Below are 23,710 nucleotides of genomic sequence, written 5' to 3' on the forward strand. Positions count from 1 at the left end.
AGGTCTTACCATATTCTGTGTCATCAGATGCCTTTCAGTGTCACATACCTAGAGTGGCAATTCTGTGACTAATTATTGCTCTCCCGAATTGTAATACACTGCTCTGTCCTGGAACCATACTTGAAAATATGTCCCCCTTTCAGCCAGATTTTGTCACTGTCTAGACTCTTATAGTTGAGCCTCAGTGAATTCACCTGCAAAATTAGACTAGACTGAACAGTTTATTAGAGCATGATCAAATCTAATATTCTGGGTCCTTGGTGTTATATTTATCTGTAGTGATACATTGTTATAGTTTTACTTGGAAATGCTCTAAGAAACATATATAGAAAAGTTCAACCTCACTAATGACCAAACAAATAATTTATCCATAAGTGTATTTTCTGTTGGACATACAATGTGATATGATGAACTCTGATACACAGGATTTAAGCTTTATAAGGGCAAAGCGTTTTATTTTTTCCCCATTCTGCATTGCTGTATTCCAGACACCTACAATGGCATGGCACACCAAAAGTGCTCAGCAAATATAGTTGAATAAATGACATTTGTAAGAATTCCCAATAGTTTTCAATAAAATGTGCTATGTCATAATTCAACTCTTTCAAGTTGGTTCTGGAAGTGGCTGGTCTCTACCTGCAGGGCAGGAAATCCAAGCTGAGGTGCAGTAATGGATAAGTAAATGGAAGGTATGAGAGAAATAGAACTGAGAATTTGAGGAAAGTCAGCATAAGAGGTTGACAAAGAAGGCAAATGTAACCAAATTCACTTATAGAGAATGGATGAGAAGCAAAATACAATGTCATTAAGAGGTGCAATTTCTTTAGCCAACTGCTGCTACCACTGTCAGTTAAAATTCCTGGTCCAGTGCTCCCATTACTGAACACAGAATGTTCTCACAAGAAAGTTCTGTAGAGCCCTCTTGATGTCCCTGTTCCGCAGGCTATAGATGAAGGGGTTCAGCATTGGGGTGACCACAGTGTACATCACTGAGGCAATCATGCCCCTCCAGGAAGGAGCATCAGAACCCAGATACACACCAAGGCCTGTCCCATAGAATAATGAAACCACAGACAGGTGAGACCCACAGGTAGAAAACGCTTTATATTTCCCATCTGCTGATGGAATTCTCAGGATTGAGGAGGCAATTCGAATATAGGAGAAAACAATTCCTGAGAAGGGTATAATGCCAAGAAGGCCAGTCACCACATATAGCAGGATGTGATTGACAAGTGTGTCCGAACAGGCAAGCATGAGGGCCTGAGCAAGTTCACAATAAAAGTGTGAGATCACCCAACTGGCACAGAAAGACAGCCGCAACATCAACAGACTCTGGATCAGAGAGTAGGTTAAGCTGATGAACCAGGACATGAGAACCAGCAGGCCACAGAGGCGGGGGTTCATGATGACTGCGTAGTATAAGGGGTGACAGATGGCCACAAACCGGTCATAGGCCATCACAGTGAGGAGAAATGTGTCCATACCTCCAAAAACCATGAAAAAATACACCTGGGTGACGCAGCCTGCATAGGTAATGGCTTTGCTCTGTGTCTGGATGTTCACCAGCATCTTTGGGATGGTGGTGGAGGTGAAGCAGATGTCAACAAAGGACAGGTTGGAGAGGAAGAAGTACATGGGGGTGTGCAGGTGGGAGTCAGAGCTGACGGCCAGGATGATGAGCAGGTTCCCGAGCACAGTGACTGCAAAGATGGACAGGAACAACCCAAATAGGATGCGTTGATGCTCCGAGTCTTCAGAAAATCCCAGAAGTAAAAATTCTGAAACACTTGTTTGATTTCCTGGTTCCATGCAGCTGACACATCAGCTAGATGATTGAAGAAGGAAAAGAAGATGAAGTAGACTCAGGACAGAGTCTAGATCATCTCTAAATTTTAAATTTCTTGAAGTAAATGACTGGGCCTAAAGCCTTAACTACAAACATTTGGAATTCCATATTCTGTAATTGTTACATGTAATATTTTGTAATCTTGATCAATTCTTGCCCATTAACCTTTAGGACACTCATCCATCTTCTTCATCTCTGGGCTAGTATTATCTGCAACTTTGGACCTTATAGATAAAATGGTGGTTGTCGCTCTGACACCAATATGGAACATATCCAGTGAAGCTCAATACCTTAATTTGGGTTGTCTGCCTTGACTGAGACTCAAAAAAGGGACAGATTATCATGTCTCAGAGGTGAGGAAATTTGGCAGATATCTCAAATATGCAGACAGTGTATTGGAGATGGGTAGAATGTAGGTTTACTTCTCAAGGAAAAAAAGAAAGAAGGAAAGAAAGAAAGAAAGAAAGAAAGAAAGAAAGAAAGAAAGAAAGAAAGAAAGAAAGAAGAAAGAAAGAAAGAAAGAAAGAAAGAAAGAAAGAAAGAAAGAAAGAAAGAGAAAAAGGAAATATTTCCACCAGATATTAAACCACATACACAAATGCATACAGCTTAATATACCAGGAACTGCTACAACTTGTAGGAACAGGGCCAGAAGCTTCTTGGACATTTGTCACTTTACAACATACACTTCATCTGTGAAGTTGAGAGATTGATTAAAGTGTCCAAGGAAAGAGCAGATATCAAGGCTGAACATTTCAGAACCCTAAGACACTACCGTAAAGGCCACAGACAGAATTTTGAGTCATATCGTCCATGCTGTTCATTAAATACTGGGGGAGAGAGAAATTGCAGCAGGATCTTTTCATGTGAGCCTGAAAGGATGAGAGTCAGATTTGACACTCTCATGATGGTGATGCCATGAATGGGGCTGGGAGCTGGGGCACTCACCCTGAGCCCACCTGCCCTCTGACTCTCCTCACTCCAGCTCGTAAGGGTCCTGTAAGCAGTCACAGAGGAATGGGCCCTATAACCAAGGACAAGGAAACAGCAAAACAGCACACTAGCTTCTTCCATGTCCTGTTTTCCCTTGTTATACATATTTTTCTACTCTTGCTATTCATTATGTCCCTCACTACAAGAGAGGTCACCATTGGCTGTTATCACTGTCATGTTCTTCAGTATAAAAACCACTGTGTGTGGGCAGGGGGTCAAAATGTACAAACTTCCAGTTACAAAATGAATAAGTCATGGGAATGTATTATACAGCATGGTGACTGTAGGTGATACTGTATGGCATTTTTGAAAGTTACTAAGAAAGTAGATCTTAAAAGTTCTTATGAGAAGAAAAAATTCTGTAACTATGTGTGGAGAAGGATGTTAACTAGACTTATTGGGGTGATCAGTTTGCAATATATGCAAAGATTGAATCATCATTTTGTACACCTGAAACTAATATAATGTCATCTGTCAATTATACGTGAATCTAAAACCCCCAAAGCAGATATTGTCTCTAGAATGATAAAAATGGCCATATCATATGCAAATTGTTTAGCAATGGAAGAATATCTATGTTCTGATCCTTTGGAAGAGAGGCAGTTTGCAATGATCTCTGGTGGTTTCTGATAATTTGAAAGCAACATTGTCATGATGCATTTCTAAATTTGGATATTTCATAAAAACTTCTCTTGACTTTTAATAAGTATGGCTTGCTGTTTTGCATTTGATTTTTTACTGAGCAGAATAGGAGAGAGTATGTAGGAGCTGCCTGAGATTCTGGATGTTCCCTGGAGTGTGCTGTGTGTTAACAGCATCAACTGCATTGCTAAAGAGGAAACAATTTTATTTCTTACTAGTCTATTGCATGGGCTTCCTTCCTGGTCTATATTTTCACCCTTGATTTCTCCACACAGCTGTTTGACTGAGATGTTCAAAACGTAAATCTGATTATATCACTGCCCTTCCTAAAATCCACAGAACACCTCTGTGCCACCTTCTGAAAACATCCAAACTCCTTGATGTGCTCTGACCCTCCAGCTTCTCTCTCACCACTTTTCAACTTTTATCCTAAATCTGATCATTCTGAAAAGCTTTTCTTTGCCCAGATGGGCCATACTCTCTTATGTCTTTGCAACTCTTCAGGACCTTCTCCCTCTGCCTAAACCTCTCTCTGCTTTCTTCTCTTGACTCCTACTTGTCGCTATATATGTGAAACAGGCTTTCACCTGCTTAGATAATTCCCAGCTACCTCAGTTCTCAATACTAGCTGCATTCTCAGTGCGAAGGGGACCCTCTATATTGGATGGAAGAGCTTACAAACCAATATTTTTCATTGCTGCAGCTCATCATGTAGTCCCCGTGTTCCCATTACTCCAAAACCTTTAGCATTTCTTACCCTCAAGGAGGGAATGATATGGAAAGAGAATAAATAAGATGCTGGTGGAGAAAACATAGAATGGGAGAGAGAAAAGGAATATAAAGTTTCTGCTTAAGAAAGAGCCAGGTCCTGGTCTCAGTCCTGTGCAACACTCATTCCCTATGTTCACCCTACCAATAATTTAGCCCATTTTCTCTTGTTCTTGTATCTCATGTGGGATCTTTACTTGCAGCAACACCAGCTACTGCTTTTCCACAGCCTTTGTCTGAAGTACCTCTACATACATTTCTGAACTTGTGTCATAATTATCCAGAAGTACAATTAGAAGATGCCCGAGAGACTAAGCAGGAAAATGACAGGTGTACAAAAAATGTCACAAAGGTTAATTTTCACACAGCTATGTTTTTGGGATTATAAATGAAGACATTAATCATCTTTCCATTCCTTTCCTGAAATCCCTCAAAATTCATATTCTCTGTCCTTTTTCCTGCAAGTGCAACTACTGAAATCTCTTTATCCCTGTGTGAGAAGACAATGCCTCCTGTGCGTTCTCTCCTCAAACACTGGAAGACCCACTTTGCAGGAGAGAGCCAAAACAGGAAAGTCAATAACAATAACCATTCTTTCCCCTCTGGTTACAGGACCCCCAGGACCTGGGAACGTGAGAGCCAGAAGATAGGCAGACCCTGGACAAATGGCCCCTCTCTCTGTCTTCCCGGTGCTCCATTAAGCATCACCTCGTGTCTGACCCTCAGCCTGTGGGCTGATATGCAAGCATTCTGGTTCAATATATCTCTTCTAAGAATAATAGCAGGTCCTCATAAAATGTTTCATTCAAAGTTGTTTTTTAATAACATTGATGAGATGCTGTAAAAATTTAACTCATTTGTATAAATTAGATTAGCCTATAGTAAAATTGGTCTTGTTATATGTTGTTTCTCCACAGTGCCAGGAACCTATTCTGGATATTAAAGGAGGGCTTAGTGTACTTCATAAGCACCATAGAGGATAGTATTTAAATTATTTTCATAATTTTGCTGATTTAAAGAATGGTTAAAGATGGGGTCAGCCTTTGAAGCTAGAATGTATTCTCAGATGCATGTTGTTTTCTCTAAGAAAGAGGTGTAGAGTCCATGCAAACCGTCCAGGACTAGGAAGAAAATATATGTGATGAAGGTAAAAATGGTGATCTTTTGACGAAAAAGATGGATTTATTCTTAGGATTGTCAAATATTGCTTCCTTAGGCCAAAATAAAATGACAAAGACAGTATAAAAAATATTCAATGAAGAAAATAGTGGACATGAGGGAGAGAATATAATGAGGATGTGTCTAGTTCTGATGTGCAAAGCTGGGGTTCTGGCTTCTGCAGGGTTTGTTCTTAGGATGTTGAAATTCAAATCCACTATAATGATTTTTTCCCCCATATGTCCCACCTGGACTTGCAGTAGCAGCTGAATTATTATTTCAATTGCTCATAAAATGAATAATCACATTCAAGTAAAGAAAGTGTTTCCTACACGTTAGAACCCTTTAATCTTAGGACCAGTGCGGCAGGTGTTAGGTGGTGGAGGAAAGTAAGGGGGAAATAGGGGACATCTGCAATAATGGTAATAATGAGAAATAAACTTAATAAAAAGTGCAGGATGCAGCCCTTTGTCACTTAATTTTTGCTCTTTACCCAGGCACCAAATAAATATGTTCTATTCTGTTTCTAGTATCTAATGCTATGGGCAATTCTGTTGAGCCATGACAAGAAGCAGAGAATTGAAATAGGCTGCTTGTCAGTCATTGAAGAACTCCTAGAAGCCACTGGACAGGGAGGGCTTCTGTGGGACAGGCTAAGACCATTAGGTGTGGTTTTTATCCTCAGGGAACTCACTTTCCAGAGAGGGATGCGCTAACAGTCATCACAATACAGTGAATTAAATGGCGAGATGAAAGCATCTGGAGAGTGGAGAACTGAGAAGAGTCCCAAATCCAGCCTGGAGGGATGGAGTGAGGGAAGAATTCCTGGAGGAGGAGATCCCTGGGCAAGGACTTATACAGGTGGATTATTCAGGAGGGGCTTTCCCAGCAGGGAAGAGAACAAGTGAAAGGGTACATGAGCAAGAAGCAGCACAGGACAGAGTGCTTTTAGCAATCTGCTGAAGCACACAGTGGGAGATGGGGACTGCCAAGAATTAGGTTGCAGAGGTGACCATAGCCTTGGGAACCTTGACAAGAATAATGGGTAAAAAGTGGGGGCTGTGGAGGAAATGCAACCACAGGAGTGACATAATTAGTATCACAATTTTCCCTGGTGTCTGGAGTGAAAGATGGATTTAAAGCAGACAAAACTAAAGGCAAAGGGAATAGGGCATAGAATTCTCCCATCATTAGAATTGAAGAACCAAGTTACTTGTTTTAAAGAAGAGGGACAAAGGCCAAAAGAGGTGAAGAAATAATCCTTATCTTCCTAATGATTCCATGTCCCTGCTTAAGGATGAGACCTGACACTCAGGTGGAATCAAGGAGAACTATGGGAAAGGGACATGTGAGTTACAGTGTTTCCCAGAATTCCCAGAGCAAAAGGGTAAGATTTCAATAAGGGACTAGATGTTGGACTTTCCTACATCCTTTGCTTTCTCTCTCTGACCCACCCTACCCCAAATTGTGTACACTGTGGCCCTGGATACCAGGGACTTAAGACCATTTTCCCTTGAACATTACTAGTAAAAACCATGGATAAGTGTGCATGCAGAAGGGAGGGAAGGACAGATCTTTTTGAAAAACAGATGTTCTCAAGTAAATGAGTGTGGCAAAGATGCATTAAGAAAGACTTTACTAGGCTAAAGGAAGATGGGGGCTCTGGAGCTCTTGGGCCAGGTAACAGGAGAAAAGAATAAGTAGAGATCAAGACTTCACTCTAAAGGACCTGAAGTTCTATCAGCACCTGCAGGCATCCATTTGTATATGAAAAGTTTGGTAACTGTACCACTACACTGTGTGGTTCTGGAAGTGCTATGCTGTCAGAGTGAACTAGGGGGTTAGCCTTTCTCCCTCTTCTCATACTTTCTATCAACCATCTAATCAAAGAACATATAACTAAATAAAGGCTTATTATGCAATGGAAACTTCAAACAAGCATCCAAGCCATTCACCCTCCCAAGTAAGTAACCTCTAGAGATTATTTTCCATAGACAGCAGAAGGTTTTCCCTGCCCTGTGCTTCACAATAGTCAATACCCTATTCACTCAACCACCACTTTTCTCTATTTTCTACAACACTTACTGGGCTATTCAGGCTTGGAAATATGGACCCACAACAGGGGTCAATGCCCCTGAATCTTGTTCTTTGATGTAAGGTGGTGATGAAGAAAGAAGGTCTGTCCATCAAAAGAGCTGAGATACAGAGCCAGGCATGTGGTATAGGAACTGGCTGCTTTCTCCTGGAGAAGGTATGAGTGTCTTCTTTCTGCCTCATGAGAGCCTTGGTGACTATACGTTGATATGTTACAGGTTTTGTGGCTCTGGGAAAAGAATCTCCTTTGAAGCTTGTTAGACAAATTGATCAATGGATCTTTGATTCCCTTATCAGGTTGACTCCTCAGAGGCAGAAGTCACAGAGGAAGAGGTCTGTGTCTCACAAATTCCTTATTCCTTGGAGACTAAAAATGGTTTGAGCTGTGACTTTTTTTTTTTTTTCAATTTGGATTCCTTTCCTCTGGGGAGAGCCACTCTATTCCTCCTTGGATCTCCTCTTGGGAACAAGTGTTATCATTTCCTGACTTGTAGTTTCCTCTTTGGTAAGATGGTTGATTAATGGTTTCACCAGGATTCACTAAGGTAATGGTTTTCAAAGTTTAGTCTGCACCAAGACGACCTTGAAGATTTGTTAGAAAAGACTTCAAAGTCCCATTCCCCAATTTCTGTCTTTTTTTTCTTTTTTCTTTTTATTGTCGACATTATTACAGATGTACCCCTTCACCCCCATTGCCCTTCCCCACCTAGATCCCACCCTCCCCTCTCTCTCGCCTTCACCACATTGTTGTCTGTGTCCATGAACATATGTGTTCTTTGGCTACTCTCTTCACCTTCTTTCATCTTGTCTGCCCCACCCACCTCCCCTCTGACATCTGTCAGTCTGTACCATGTATCCATGTCTCTGGTTCTATTTTGTTCATCAGTTAATTTTGTTTATTAGATTCCACATATAAGTAAGATGATATGGTATTTGTCTTTCTCTGACTGGCTTATTTTGCTTAGCATTATGAACTCCAGGTTCATTCATACTGTTGCAAAAGTTAAGAGTTCCTTCATTTTTATAGCTGCATGGTGTGCAATTGCATAAATGTATCACAGCTTTTTTATCCACTCATCTACTGATGGGCACTTGGGCTGCTTCCAGATCTTGGCTACTGTAAACAACACTGTTATGAACATAGGGGTGCATATATTCTTTCTGATTGGTGTTTCAGGCTTCTTAGGGTATATTACCAGAAGTGGGATCTCTGGGTCAAAAGGCAGTTCCATTTTTAATTTTTTGAGGAAACTCCATACTGTTTTCCACAGTAGCTGCACCAGTCTGCATTCCCACCAACAATGTACAAGTGTTTACTATTCTTCACAATCTCGCTAGCACTTGTTGTTTGTTGATTTATTGATGAGAGCCATTCTGGCAGGTGTGAGGATATATCACTGTGGTTTTAATTTGCATTCCTCTGATTAGTGAGGTTGAGAATTTTTTCATATGCTTATTGTCCATCTGTATGTACTCTTTGGACAAGGGCGTATTCAGGTCCTTTACCCATTTTTTTTTATTAATTAATTTTTGTTACAAAAGTTTCTCCTTCTTCCCCAACTAACTCCCCCCACCCCTTCATCCCTGCCCTGTCCCAGGCTTAGTTGTCCATGTCAATTGTCCATATATACATGCAAATAAGTTCAGTGGTTTATCTCTACCACACAACCCCCTCTTCTGCGGATTGTCAGTCTGTACGCCACTTCCACATCTCTGGAACTACCCCATTCCTCAGACTGTCATGTTCATTATATTCCACAAATAAGTGAGATCATATGATACATGTCTTTCTCTGTTTGGCTTGTTCCACTTAGGATGATACTTTCCAGGTCCCTTCATGTAGTCTCAAAGGATAAGAGATCTTTCTTTCTTACAGCTGCATAGTACTCCACTGTGTATATGTACCATAGCTTTTTTATCCATTCGTCTACTGATGGACACTTGGGCTGTTTCCAGATCTTAGCTATTATAAATAGTGCTGCCACAAACATGGGGGTACATATATTCTTTCTGAGTGGTGTTTCAGACTTCGTAGGGTATATTCCTAGAAGTGGGATCAATGGGTCAAATGGTAGTTCAATTTTTAATTTTTTGAGGTAACACCATATTGTTTTCCATAGCGGCTGTACCAGTCTGCATTCCCACCAGCAGTGTACTAGAGTTCCCTTTTCTCCACACCCTAGCCAACACTTGTCGTTTGATGATTTGTTGATGGCGGCCATTCTGACAGGTGTGAGGTGATACCTCATTGTTGTTTTAATTTGCATCTCTCTGATGATGAGTGATGTTGAGCATTTCTTCATATGTCACTTAGCCATTTGTATGTCCTTTTTGGAGAGGTGTCTATTTAGTTCCTCTGCCCATTTTTTAATTGGGTTCTTTGTCTTCCTGTTGTTCAGTTGTATGAGCACTTTATATATATTGGAAATTAACCCCTTATTTGATATATCATTGGCAATTATCCTCTCCCATACAGTGGATAGCCTTTCCGTTTTGATGATGGTATCTTTCTTTCTTATTTTTTTCATCACAAGTGTGAGTTTATTAATTAATTTTTGTTACAGATGTTTCTCCTTTTCCCCCCACTGATTCCCCCTTCCCGCTCCCTCCCTGCCCTGTCCTCAGTATGTTGTCCATGTAGACTGTTCATGCATACATGCATATAAGTTCTGTGGTTTATCTCTCCCCCACCATCCCCTCTTCTGGGGATTGTCAGTCTGTACCCCACTACCACGTCTCTGGGACTACCCCATTCCTCAGACTGTTCTGTTTATTATATTCCACAAATAAGTGAGATCATATGATACTTGTCTTTCTCTGATTGGATTGTTTTGCTTAGGATGATACTTTTCAGGTCTCTCCATGTAGTCTCAAAGGATAAAAGATCTTTCTTTCTTATAGCTGCGTAGTACTCCATTGTGTATATGTACCACAGCTTTGTTATCCATTCGTCTGCTGATGGACACTTGGGCTGTTTCCAGATCTTAGCTATTGTAAATCGTGCTGCCACAACATGGGGGTACATATATTCTTTCTGATTGGTGTTTCAGGCTTCTTATTGTATATTCCTAGAAGTGGGATCACTGGGTCAAAAGAAAGATCAATTTTTAATTTTTTGAGGCAACACAAAATTGTTTTCCATAGTGGCTGTACCAGTCTGCATTCCCACCAGCAGTGTACTAGAGTCCCCTTTTCTCCACACCCTCACCAACAGTTATTGTTTGATGATTTGTTGATGGCAGCCATTCTGACAGGTGTGAGGTGGTACTTCATTGTTGTTTTAATTAGCATCTCTCTGATGATTAGTGATGTTGAGCATTTCTTCATATTTCTCTTAGCCATTTGTATGTCCTGTTTGAAGAGGTGTCTATTTAGTTCCTCTGCCCATTTTTAAATTAGGTTCTTTGTCTTCTTTTTGTAGAGTTGTATGAGCAGTCTATATATATTGGAAATTAAACCCTTATTTGATATATCATTGGCAATTATGCTCTCCCATACAGTGGGTAGCCTTTCCATTCTGATGATTGTATCTTTCGCTGTGCAGAAGCTTTTGAGTTTGATGGAGTCCCATATGTTCATTTTCTCCTTTGGTTCTATTACGTTAGGTGATGTATCAGTAAAAATTCTGCTGCTTATAATGTCTGAAATTTTGTTGCCTACAGTTTCTTCTAGGATTTTTATGGATTCATGGGTCACATTTAAGTCTTTTATCCATTTTGAGTTTATTCCTGTGTAGGGTGTAAGTTAATGGTCTAGTTTCATTGTTCTGCAAGTAGCTGTCCAATTTTCCCACCACCATTTATTAAAGAGGCTGTCCTTACTCCACTGTATGCTCTTGCCACCTTTGTCAAATATTCATTGAGCATGTTGCCTCGGGTCCATTTCTGGGTTCTCTGTTCTGTTCCTCTGGTCTATATGCCTGTTCTTGTGCCAGTACCAGGCTGTTTTGATTATGGTGACTTTGTAGTATAACCTGAAATCTGGTAATGTGATTCCTCGAATGTTGTTCTTTCTTATCAAGATTGCTGTGACTATTCGCGGTATTTTTTGGTTTCATATGAACTTTTGAAGTATTTGTTCTAGTTCTGTGACGTATGCTGTTGGTATTTTGATGGGGATTGCATTGAATCTAGAGATTGCTTTGGGTAATATGGACATTTTAATGATGTTAATTCTCCCAATCCATGAACAGGGTAAGTGCTTCCACTTTTTTATATCTTTCTTTATTTCTTATTCAATGACCTGTAGTTTTCTAAGAATAGGTCCTTTATTTTTTTGGTTAACTTTATTCCTAGGTATCTTAATTTTTTTGCTGCAATGCTAAATGGGATTGTTTTCTTAGTTTCTCTCTCTGTGAGTTCATCCTTGGTGTATAAGAATCCCATCAATTTCTTGACATTAATTTTGTAACCTGCTACTTTGCCAAATTCATTTATTAAGTCTAGTAAACATCCATGGAGTCTTTGGGGTTTTCTATGTATAGTATCATGTCATCTTCAAATAATGTCAGTTTCACTTCCTCCTTTCCAATTTGGATCCCTTTTATTTCTTCTTTCTGTCTGATTGCTGTGGCTAAGACTTCCAGTACTATGTTAAATAAGAGTGGCGAAAGTGGGCATCCTTGCCTTGTTCCTGTTCTTCAGGAAAATGCTTTTTGTTTTTGCCCACTGAGTATGATGTTGGCTGTTGGTCTTTCATATATGGCCTTTATTATGTCTAGATATGATCCCTCTATTCCCACATTGCTGAGCGTTTTTATCAGAAATGGATGCTGGATTTTGTCGAAGGCTCTTTTTGGCATCAGTTGATATGATCATGTGGTTTTTATTCTTCATTTTATTTATGTGTTGTATCACGTTTATTGATTTGCGAATATTGTACCAGCCTTGCATCCCTGGGATGAATCCCACTTGGTCATGGTGGATAATTTTTTTGGTGTATTGCTGGATCCGATTTGCTAGTATTTTGTTCAGGATTTTGGCATCTATGTTCATCAGGGATATTGGCGTGTAGTTTTCTTTCTTTGTAGTGTCTTTTTCTGGTTTTGCAATTAGAATTATGCTGGCTTCCTAAAACGAGTTTTGAAGACTTTCTTCTTCTTGAATTTTTTGATATAGTTTGAGGAGAATGGGTGTTAGTTCTTTGAATGTTCCGTAAAACTCCTCTGTGAAGCCATCCGGGCCTGGGCTTTTGTTTGATGGGATTACATCTTCAATTTCTTCTGTTGATATTGGTCTATCAAAGTTTTCTATCTCTTCTTGGTCCAGTTGTGGGAGACTATGTGTTTCTAGAAATTTGTCCATTTCACTTGGATTGTCTAATTTGTTGCCATATAATTGTTCATAGTAGTTGTTAATGATCTTTTCTATTTCTGTGGTGTCAGTTGTTACTTCTCCTCTTTCATTTCTGATTTTGTATATTTGGGTTCTCTCTCTCTTTGTTTCTTGGTGAGTCTATCTAAGGGTCCATCAATCTTGTTTATCTTTTCCAAAAACCAGCTCTTTGTTTCATTGATCCTTTAAATTGTTTTTTTTTTTTTTTTTGGTCTCTGTCGTTTATTTCTGCTCTGATCTTTACTATTTCCTTAGTTCTACTTACTCTGGGGTTTTCTTTTTGTTTACTCTCTAGTTCTTTAAGTTGTGAGGTTAGATAGTCTATTAGACATTTTTTTTTTCTTTTTTGAGTTAGGTCTGTAGTGCTATTAAATTCCCTCTCAGAACTGCTTTCGCTGCATCCCATAGATTTGTGTTGTTGTGTCTTCATTTTCATTAGCTTCCATGAAATTTTTGATTTCTTCCTTGATCTCCTCGGTGACCCATTCATTGTTTAATAACATGCTATTTAGCTTCCATGTGTTCAAATATCTATGTATGTTCTTCTTGCAATGATTTCTAGTGTCATGCCATTGTAATCTGAGAAGATGCTTGATATGATTTCAGTCTTCTTGAAATTGTAGACACTTAGTTTGTGCCCTAACATGTGGTCTATCTTTGAGAGTGTCCCATGTGCACTTGAGAAGAATGTGAATTCTGTAGTATTGGGGTGTAATTCTCTGTAGATATCCATTGAATCCATTTGGTCTAGTGCTTCATTTAGAGTCTCTCTTTTCTTGTTAATTTTTTTGTCTAGAGGATCTATCCAGTGATATCAGCCGGGTTTTGAAGTTCCCTGCTATGATTGTATTGCTATTGATTTCCTTTTTGAAATCCTCCAGAAGATTTTTAATATATTTTGGTGCTCCTACATTGGGTGCATATATGTTTATCAAGGTTATATCTTCTTATTGGACAGATCCTTTCAATATTATGTAGTGGCCTTCTTTGTTTCATGTTATGGCCTTCATTTTGAAATCTATTTTATCAGATATGAGTATCGCTACCCCATTTTTTTTCCCCATTTGTTTGGAAGATTTTTATCCATTTCTTCACTTTCAACCTATGTGAGTCTTTTGCTATGAGGTGGGTCTCTTGTAAAGAACATATAGATGAGTCATGCTTTTTAATGTAATCTGCTAGTCTGTGTCTTTTTATGGGTGCATTCAATCCATTTATATTTAATCCATTACTGATATGTACTTATTTGTTGCCTTTTTTGTTTAGTGTGGTTATATTTTTCTTTCTATTTCTCCTGCTAATTACAGCATTTCTTTTAACATTTCTTGTAGTGTTAGTTTGGTGCTAATGTATTTCCTTAGCCTTTTTTTTTTTTTTGTCTGAGAAGCTATTTGACTTTCTATTTTGAATGATAGCCTTGTTGGGTACAGTAGTCTTGGATTCAGATGCTTGTTTTTCATGACCTTGATTACCTGTTGAGAAGTCAGCTGAGAGCCTTATGGGGTTTCCTTTGTAGGTAACCTGTTGCTTCTCTCTTGCTGCTTTTAGGATTCCCTCTTTGTCTTTAATTTTTGTCACTGTGATTACTATGTGTCTTGGTGTGGGCTTGTTAGGGTTCTTCTTACTTGGGGCTCTCTGTGCTTTTTGAACTGAATCCCTTCTTCCTTCACCAAATTAGGGAAGTTTTCTGTCACTATTTCTTCAAATATATTCTCTAACCATTGCTCATTTTCTTCTTCCTCGGGGACTCCTATTATGCAAATGTTATTACATTTTCAGTTGTCCCACAGTTCTCTTAAGCTGTTTTTCTGTTTTTAATTATTTTTTCCTTTTGGTTTTCCACTTGGTTGATTTTTTTCTACCCCATCTTCTAATTCACTAATCCAGTCCTCAGGTTCCTCCACTCTGCTATTTAGACTTTCCAAAGTGTTTTTTATTTCTGATATGTCATTCTTCATTTCTTCTTGGTGGTTTTTGATTTTCAACTGGTGATTTTTAATATTTCTATGTCTTACTCATGGTGCTCATGTCCTTACACATGCTGTTGAGCTTCCTCAACATCATGGCTCTGAATTCTAGTTCTGTTAACTTGTTTAACTGCACCTCATTTATCTCATCTTTGATAGAGGTCTCTTGTTCTTTCATTTGGCTTTTATTTCTGTGTTTCACCATTTTGGCTATCACAGTTGCTTTGGAGTCTGCCAAATTTTCCCTGTGTGTTTTGGTGTTCTGCTGTTTGGAGCTTCCTCTCCTGGGTTTGGATGAGGCAGGGAGGATTCACTTTAAATACCACTGTCAAGTCTTAACTTTCCTGGTTAGAGTTGCTAGCCCAGCAAATGGTAGTTATCCTCTAGCTTTTTTGCCTGGAGGCTATTAGTAGAGGTCACCTGAAGATCCTTGGTTTCTGAGTTGACTGAAAATCCCTCAGGTGCACAGTGTAAGAGGATTTCTAGATGGTGGAGCAGATGCTGGTTGTTAATGGGCCTCAAGCAGCATTTCAGTGGCCATCAGGTGGGGTTGAATCTTTGAGAGAGGGGCCGTCGCCTCTCCCTAGGGCCCTAGGAAGGAGTAAGATGACCACAGTCCTGCGTGGCTGCACTCAGTAAAAGCTCTGAGCACCCTTCAAATCCCAGTGTCTCCACACAGTTCCAGTCTAGTCTGCCCTCCCTCTGCTGGAGCCCAAGGTGAGTGGCTGCTGCCAATTTAGCCTCTGTCTTGGCTCTGCATCGCCGTGGAGCCACCTGGGACTTTATGCCGAGCACGCTGCTCCCAGCTAAGGGTGGCCGAGGCTGCGGCAGCTCCCAGCTGAGAGTGTAGCACCCAGCCGAGGTCTCAGGACCCAACCGAGGCCGGTGTTGGTCCCACCCTAGGCAGCTGCTGGTCCCAGCTGAGGCCACAGGACCCAGCCAAGGGCGTAGCTCCCAGCCGAGGTCGCAGCTCCCAGCCGAGGTCGCAGGACCCAGTTGAGGCAGCTGCAGGTCCCAGCCAAGGCAGCTTCTGGTCCCAGCCAAGGCCACAGGCCCTAGCCGAGGCTGCAGCTTCCAACCAAGGCCACTGGTCCCAGCTGAGGCTGCAGCAGGTCTCAGCCCAGGCCGCTGCGGACCATGGGCTCCCGGCTCCCTCTCGCATCCTCGCAAGCCTACCAGGATTGAGTCAGTGTCCCTGGTTATGTGGTTCTCCAAGCTGCCTTTCAGTTGCCCCTTCCTGATGATTTGTCTTTATTTTCATTGTAATTCCAGTTTGGTCCTGGGAGATGGTCTGTGTAGCTTCCATTCACTCTGCTGCCATTTTTTCTCTCTCCCCAGTTTCTGTCTTTGTATACCTGAGTTTGTATCAGATAATTTGGAATTTCCACCAGGTCCATCTTCTGCTGGTCCCTATGGAAATCTATTTAGACCCATTGCCCTGGGACAATATTTCATAATTTATTACAAAATTTAAAACAAAAATTATTGTTGAAAGCATTACAGATGTCCAATGCCTTTTCTCTCATTAACCCCCTCTGCCCCACTCCCGCCTCCCTGTTGCTTTCCCCAAACTATTGCCTGTGTCCATTGATTGTGTATATATGCATATAAGTTCTTTGGTTTATCTCTTCATATCCCCCTATCAACTGAGGCTCTTGTTAATATATATCTTCTCTGGCTTATATATATTGTAGACTCATTCAATAACATTTCTAGTGGGAGAACCCAAACATCTACATTTAAAAGAAAATTGCAATGATTTTACTTTATTTTATTTATATTTTATAAATTTTATTTTATTTATATTTTATATTTTTAATTGTAGCATATATATGCTAAATTAACTTAAAATTTTTTTATATCACATAATTTTTAATTTATTAATTTGTATTTCTTAAATATGTTTTTCAATTTTTCCCATTGACACCCTCCTCCCTTTCTCTCCACCCCATCACTAGCTTTGTTGTCTATGTTCATTGGTCATGTATATATGCATGAAGGGACTATCTTGATTCCACTGTATGCTCTTGCCACCTTTGTTAAATATTAATTGAGCATATTGTCTTGGGTCAATTTTTCGGTTATCTGTTCTGTTTCATTGATCTATATGCCTGTACTTGTTCAGTACCAGGCTGTTTTGATTACAGTGGCTTTGTAGTATAACCTGATATCTGGCAATGTAATAACTCCTACTTTTTCTTTCTTCTTCAAGATTGCTCTGGCAATTTGGGAGATTTTTGGTTCCATATAAACTTTTGGAGCATTTGTCCTAGTTCTGTGAAATATATCGTTGGTATTTTGATGGGGATTGCATTAAATCTATAGATTGCTTTGGGTAATATGGACATTTTAATGATGTTAATTCTTCCAGTTCATGAACGTGGTATATTCTTCCCTTTTTTTTTTTTATATCTTTCTCAATTTTTATTCTTCAATGAACTGTAGTTTTCTGTGAAGAGGACTTTTACTTCTTTGGTTAACTTTATCCTATGTATCTTAATTTTTTTGCTGCTCTGGTAAATGGGATTGTTTTTTTTAGCTTCTCTTTCTTTGAGTTCATCATTGGTATATAAGAATGCTATTGAGAGAACCGAAATGGCAGCGAAGTGAATGGAGCTACACAGACCATCTCCCAGGACCAAACTGGATTTACAATGAAAATAAAGGCAAATCGTCAGGAAGGGGCAACTGAAAGACACCTTGGAGGAACACATAACCAGAAACACCGACTCAATCCTGGTAGGCTTGCGAGGACGTGAGTGGGCCGGGAGCCCATGGTCCGCAGCGGCCTGGGCGGGGACCAGGGAACTTGGTGGGAAGTTACTGCTACAACCTCCCTTGCGACCCTGTATGGGTCCTGGAAACTCTGTTGCCTGCTAAGCCCTCGGCTGGTGCCGCACACACTCGCAGGGACCAGGGGACTCGGTGGGACGCTGCTACCAAGGCTGAGTCCCGCGAAATCTGTGTGCTAAGCCCTCAGCTGGTGCCGCCCTGACTCGCGGGGACCAGGGGACTCGGCGGGACGCTGCTACCAAGGCTGAGTCCTGTGAACTCTGCATGCTAAGCCCTCGGCTGGTGCCGCATGGACTCGCAGGGACCAGGGGACTGTGCTGGAAGCTACTGCCACCTCTGCAGTGTCCCACTACCGAGGCTCAGTCCTGGGGTTTCTGCTGAGTGCAACACCCTTAGCTGGAGCCCAAACCAGTCCTCTCTTGGCTGGAAGCAGCGCCCTTGGGTTAAAAGTTCCAGGGGGCTCTACGACGCAGAGTCCGGACAGAGGCTAAATTGGCAGCAGCCACTCACCTTGGGCTCCGGAAGAGGGAAGGCAGACTGGACTGGAACTGTGTGGGGGCACTCGGGTTTTGGAGGGTGCTAAGAGCTGTCACTCAGTGCAGCCAGGCAGGACTGTGGTCATTTTACTCCTTCCAGGGGACCTGGGGAGAGGCGGTGGCCCCTCCCTCGAAGATTCAATCCAATATGGTGGCCACTGAAATGCTAATTGAGGCCCATTAACAACCAGCAGCTGCCTCACTCTCAGGAAATCCTCTTACACTGAGCACCTGAGGGAGTTTTTCAGACAACTCAGAGACCAAGGGTCTGCAGGTGACCTCTACTAATAGCCTCCAGGCAAAAAAAGCTAGAGAATAACTACCATTCCCTGGGCTAGCAACACTAACCAGAAAAGCTAAGACTCGACGGTGGTGTTTAAAGTGGGTCCTCCCTGGCACATCCAAACCCAGGAGAGGGAGCCACAAACAGCAGAACACCAATACCCACAGGGAAAATTTGGCAGACTCCAAAGCCCACTGTGATAGCCAAAATGGTGAAAAACAGAAACAAAAGCAAAATGAAAGAACAAGAGACCTCTACGGAAAATGAGATAAATGAGGTGCAGTTAAGCAAGTTAACAGAACTAGAATTTAGAGCCATGATGTTGAGGGAGCTCAACAGAATGTGTAAGGACATGAGCACCATGAGTAAAGACATAGAAATGTTGAAAATCAATCAGTGGGAAATTAAAAACCAACAGGAAGAAATGAAGAATGACATATCAGAAATGAAAAACACATTGGAAGGTCTAAAATGCAGAGCAGGGGGAGCTGACGACTGGATCAGTGAATTAGAAGACAGGCTAGAAGAAATCAACCAATCAGAAAACCAAAAGGAAAAAAACGATTAAAAAAAAGGAAGACAGCTTAGGAGAACTGTGGGACAGCTGGAAATGGAATAATATTCGCATCATAGGAGTCCCTGAAGAAGAAGATAATAAGCAAGGGTTAGAGAATATATTCCAAGAAATAGTGACAGAAAACTTCCCTAATTTGGTGAAGGAAGAAGGCATTCAAGTTCAAGAAGCACAGAGAGCCCCAAGTAAGAAGAACCCAAACAGGCCTACACCAAGACACATAGTAATTAAAATGCCACAAATTAAAGACAAAGAGAGAATCCTAAAAGCAGCAAGAGATAAGCAACAGGTTACCTACAAAGGAAACCCCATAAGGCTCTCAGCTGACTTCTCAAAAGAAACACTACAGGTCAGAAGGGAATGGCATGAAGTAATCAAAGTCATGAAAAACACGGATCTGAATCCAAGACTACTGTACCCAGCAAGGCTATCATTCCAAATAGAAGGTCAAATAAAGAACTTTCCAGACAAAAAAAGGCTAAGGGAATACATGAGCACCAAACCAACACTGCAAGAAATGTTAAAAGGACTGCTGTAATTACCAGGAGAAATAGGAAGAAAAATAGAACCACACTAAACACAAATGGCAATAAATAAGTACATATTAAAAATCACGTTAAATGTAAATGGACTGAATGCTCCCATAAAAAGACGCAGAGAAGCTGATTGGTAAGAAAGCATGACTCATCTATATGTTGTTTACAAGAGACCCACCTCACAACAAAAGACTCACATAGACTGAGAATGAAGGGATTGAGAAAAATCTTCCAAGCAAACGGAAAAGAAAAAAAAGCTGGGGTAGCAATACTCATATCTGATAAAATAGATTTCAGAATGAAGGCCATAATTAGAGAAAAAGAAGGCCACTACGTAATATTGAAAGGACCTATCCAACAGGAAGATATAACCTTGATAAACATATATGCACCCAATATAGGAGCACCAAAATATATTAAAAAACTTCTGGAGGACTTCAAAAGAGAAATCAATAGTAATATAATCATAGCAGGGGACTTCAACACCCCACTGACATCACTGGATAGATCTTCTAGACAAAAAATTATCAAGGAAACAGAGACTCTAAATGAAGCACTAGACCAAATGGATTTAATAGATATCTACAGAGAACTAAACCCCAAAACTACAGAATTCACATTCTTCTCAAATGCACATGGGACATTCTCAAAGATAGACCACATGTTAGATCTCAGATCACAATGGCATGAAACTAGAAATCAATTGCAAGAAGAACATCCAAAGACATCTCAACACATGGAAGCTAAATAGCATGATATTAAACAATGAATGAGTCACCGAGGAGATCAAGGAAGAAATCAAGAACTTCCTGGAAACCAATGAAAATGAAGACACAACAACACAAAATTTATGGGATGCAGCGAAAGCAGGTCTGAGAGGGAAGTTCATAACACTTCAGGCCTACCTCAAAAAAGAAGAAAAATCTCTAATAGACTATCTAACCTCACAACTTAAAGAACTAGAGAGCAAACAAACAAACAAACAAAAAAACCCCAGAGCAAGTAGAAGGAAGAAAATAGTAAGGATCAGAGCAGAAATAAATGACATAGAGACCGAAAAAACAATTCAGAGAATCAATAAACAAAGAGCTGGTTTTTCAAAAAGATAAACAAGATTGATGAACCCTTAGCTAGACTCATCAAGAAACAAAGAGAGAGAACCCAAATACACAAAATCAGAAATGAAAGAGGAGAGATAACAACTGACACCAAAGAAACACAAAAGATCGTTAACAACTACTATGAACAACTATATGGCAACAAATTCGACAATCTCACCAAAATGGACAAATTTCTAGAAACACATAGTCTCCCAAACCTGTATGAGGAAGAGATAGAAAACTTGAACAGACCAATAACAACAGAAGAAATTGAAGATGTAATCAAGACTCTCCCAGCAAATAAAAGCCCAGGCGCGGATGGCTTCATGGGGGGAATTTAACCGAATATTCAAAGAAGAACTAATACCCATTCTCCTCAAACTATTTCAAAAAAATGAAGAAGAAGGAAGACTTCCAAACTCGTTTTATGAAGCCAGCATAATTCTAATTGCAAAACCAGAAAAAGACACAACAGAGATAGAGAACTACAGGCCAATATCCCTAATGAACATAGATGCCAAAATCCTAAATAAAATACTAGCAAATCGGATCCAGCAATACTCCAAAAAAATTATCCAACATGACCAAGTGGGATTCATTCCAGCGATGCAAGGCTGGTACAGTATTCGCAAATCCATAAATGTGATACACCACATAAAAAAAATGAAGAATAAAAAGCACATGATAATATCAATAGATGCTGAAAAAGCCTTCGACAAAATCCAGCATCCATTTCTGAAAAAAACGCTCAGCAGTGTGGGAATAGAGGTATCATATCTAGACATAATAAAGGCCATATATGAAAGACCTACAGCCAACATCATACTCAAAGGGCAAAAACTAAAAGCATTTCCCTTAAGAACAGGAACAAGGCAAGGATGCCCACTTTCGCCACTCTTATTTAACATAGTACTGGAAGTCTTAGCCACAGCAATCAGACAGGAAGAAAAAAAAAAAGGATCCAAATTGGAAAGGAGGAAGTGAAATTGTCATTATTTGCAGATGACATGATACTATACATAGAAAACCCCAAAGACTCCATGGATATTTACTAGACTTAATAAATGAATTTGGCAAAGTAGCAGGATACAAAATTAATGTCAAGAAATCGATGGGATTCTTATACACCAATGATGAAATCACAGAAAGAGAAACGAAGAAAACAATCCCATTTTCCATTGCAGCAGAAAAATTAAGATACCTAGGAATAAACTTAACCAAAGAAATAAAGGACCTATTCGCAGAAAACTACAGGTCATTGAAAAAAGAAAAAGAGGAAGATATAAAAATTTGGAAGCACATACCCTGTTCATGGATTGGGAGAATTAACATCATTAAAATGTCCATATTACCCAAAGCAATCTATAGATTCAACGCAATCCCAATAAAAATACCATCCGCATACTTCACAGAATTAGAACAATTACTTCAAAAGTTCATATGGAACCAATAAAGGCCTCGAATAGCCAAAGCAATCTTGAAAAGGAAGAACAAAGTTGGAGAGATCACAATACCAGATTTCACGATATACTACAAAGCCACCGTAATCAAAACAGCCTGGTACTGGCACAAGAACAGGTATATAGACCAGTGGAACAGAACAGACAACCCAGAAATGGACCCAAGGCAATATGCTCAATTAATATTTGACAAAGGTGGCAAAAGCATACAGTGGAGTAAGGACAGCCTCTTTAATAAATGGTGCAGGAAAAATTGGACCACTACTTGCAGAAAAATGAAACTAGACCATCAATTTACACCCTACACGAGAATAAACTCAAAATGGATCAAAGACTTAAATATAACTCATGAATCCATAAAAATCCTAGAAGAGACTGTAGGCATGAAAATTTCATACATCAGACAGATCAGAATTTTTACTGACACATCACCTAAGGCAATAGAAACAAAGGAGAAAATGAACACATGGGACTCCATCAAACTCAAAAGCTTCTGCACAGCGAAAGATACAATCATCAAAACGGAAAGGCTACCCACTGTATGGGAGAGCATAATTGCCAATGATATATCAGATAAGGGGTTAATTTCCAATACATATAGAGTGCTCATACAACTCCACAAAAGGAAGACAAAGCATCCAATTAAAAAATGGGCAGAGGAAGTGAATAGACACCTCTCCAAACAGGACATAGAAATGGCTAAGAAACATATGAAGAAATGCTCATCATCACTGATCATCAGAGAGATGCAAATTAAAACAACAATGAGGTATCACCTCACACCTGTCAGAATGGCCGCCATCAACAAATCATCAAACAACAAGTGTTGGCAAGGGTGTGGCGAAAAGGGGACTCTAGTGCACTGTTGGTGGGAATGCAGACTGGTGCAGCCACTATGGAAAACAATATGATGTTACCTCAAAAAATTAAAAATTGATCTTCCATTTGACCCAGTGATCCCACTTCTAGGAATATACCCTAAGAATCCTAAAACATCAATCAGAAAGAATATATGTACCCCCATGTTTGTAGCAGCACTATTTACAATCGCTAAGATCTGGAAACAGCCTAGGTGTCCGTCAGTAGATGAAATGGATAAAAAAGCTGTAGTACATATACATAATGGAGTACTATGCAGCTGTAAGAAAGAAGGATATCTTATCCTTTGAGACTACATGGAGGGACCTTGAAAGTATCATCCTAAGTGAAACAAGCCAAACAGAGAAAGACAAGTTTCATATGGTCTCACTTATTTGTGGAATATAATGAACATAACTGTCTAAGGAATGGGGTAGTTCCAGAGACGCGGAAGCGAGGTACAGACTGACAATCCCCTAAAGAGGGGGGTTGTGGGGGAGAGATAAACCACAGAACTTATATGCATGAACAGTGGACATGGACAACAATCTGGGGAAAGGGCAGGGAGGGACAGTGAGCGAGGAATCAGTGGGGGAAAAAAGGAGAAACATCTGTAACAAAAATTAATTAATAAAAAAAAAAGAATGCTATTGATTTCTTGATGTTAATTTTGTAGCCTGCTACTTTGCCAAGTTTATTTATTAACTTTAGTAAATTTTTGATGGAGTCTCTAGGGTTTTCTATGCACAATATCATGTCATGTGCAAAT

At 40.0% G+C, this 23,710-nt stretch overlaps 1 protein-coding gene across 1 annotated transcript; it reads right to left on the minus strand.

Annotated features, from left to right (window-relative positions):
• Positions 1-876: 876 nt before the first annotated feature.
• Positions 877-1,827, minus strand: LOC118615208 (olfactory receptor 7C1-like). The gene has a single exon (XM_036239882.1). The coding sequence runs from the start codon at positions 1,807-1,809 to the stop codon at positions 877-879; it is 933 nt and encodes a 310-aa protein (XP_036095775.1). The 5' UTR covers positions 1,810-1,827.
• Between the last annotated feature and the right edge of the window lie 21,883 nt (positions 1,828-23,710).

Source organism: Molossus molossus, unplaced genomic scaffold (genome assembly GCF_014108415.1).
Source record: "Molossus molossus isolate mMolMol1 unplaced genomic scaffold, mMolMol1.p scaffold_m16_p_4, whole genome shotgun sequence".
NCBI classification, from domain to species: Eukaryota; Metazoa; Chordata; class Mammalia; order Chiroptera; family Molossidae; genus Molossus; species Molossus molossus.

Excerpts from the sequence above, each read along its gene's own strand:
- LOC118615208 (XM_036239882.1), bottom strand. The coding sequence starts at position 1,809 with ATGGAACCAGGAAATCAAACAAGTGTTTCAGAATTTTTACTTCTGGGA.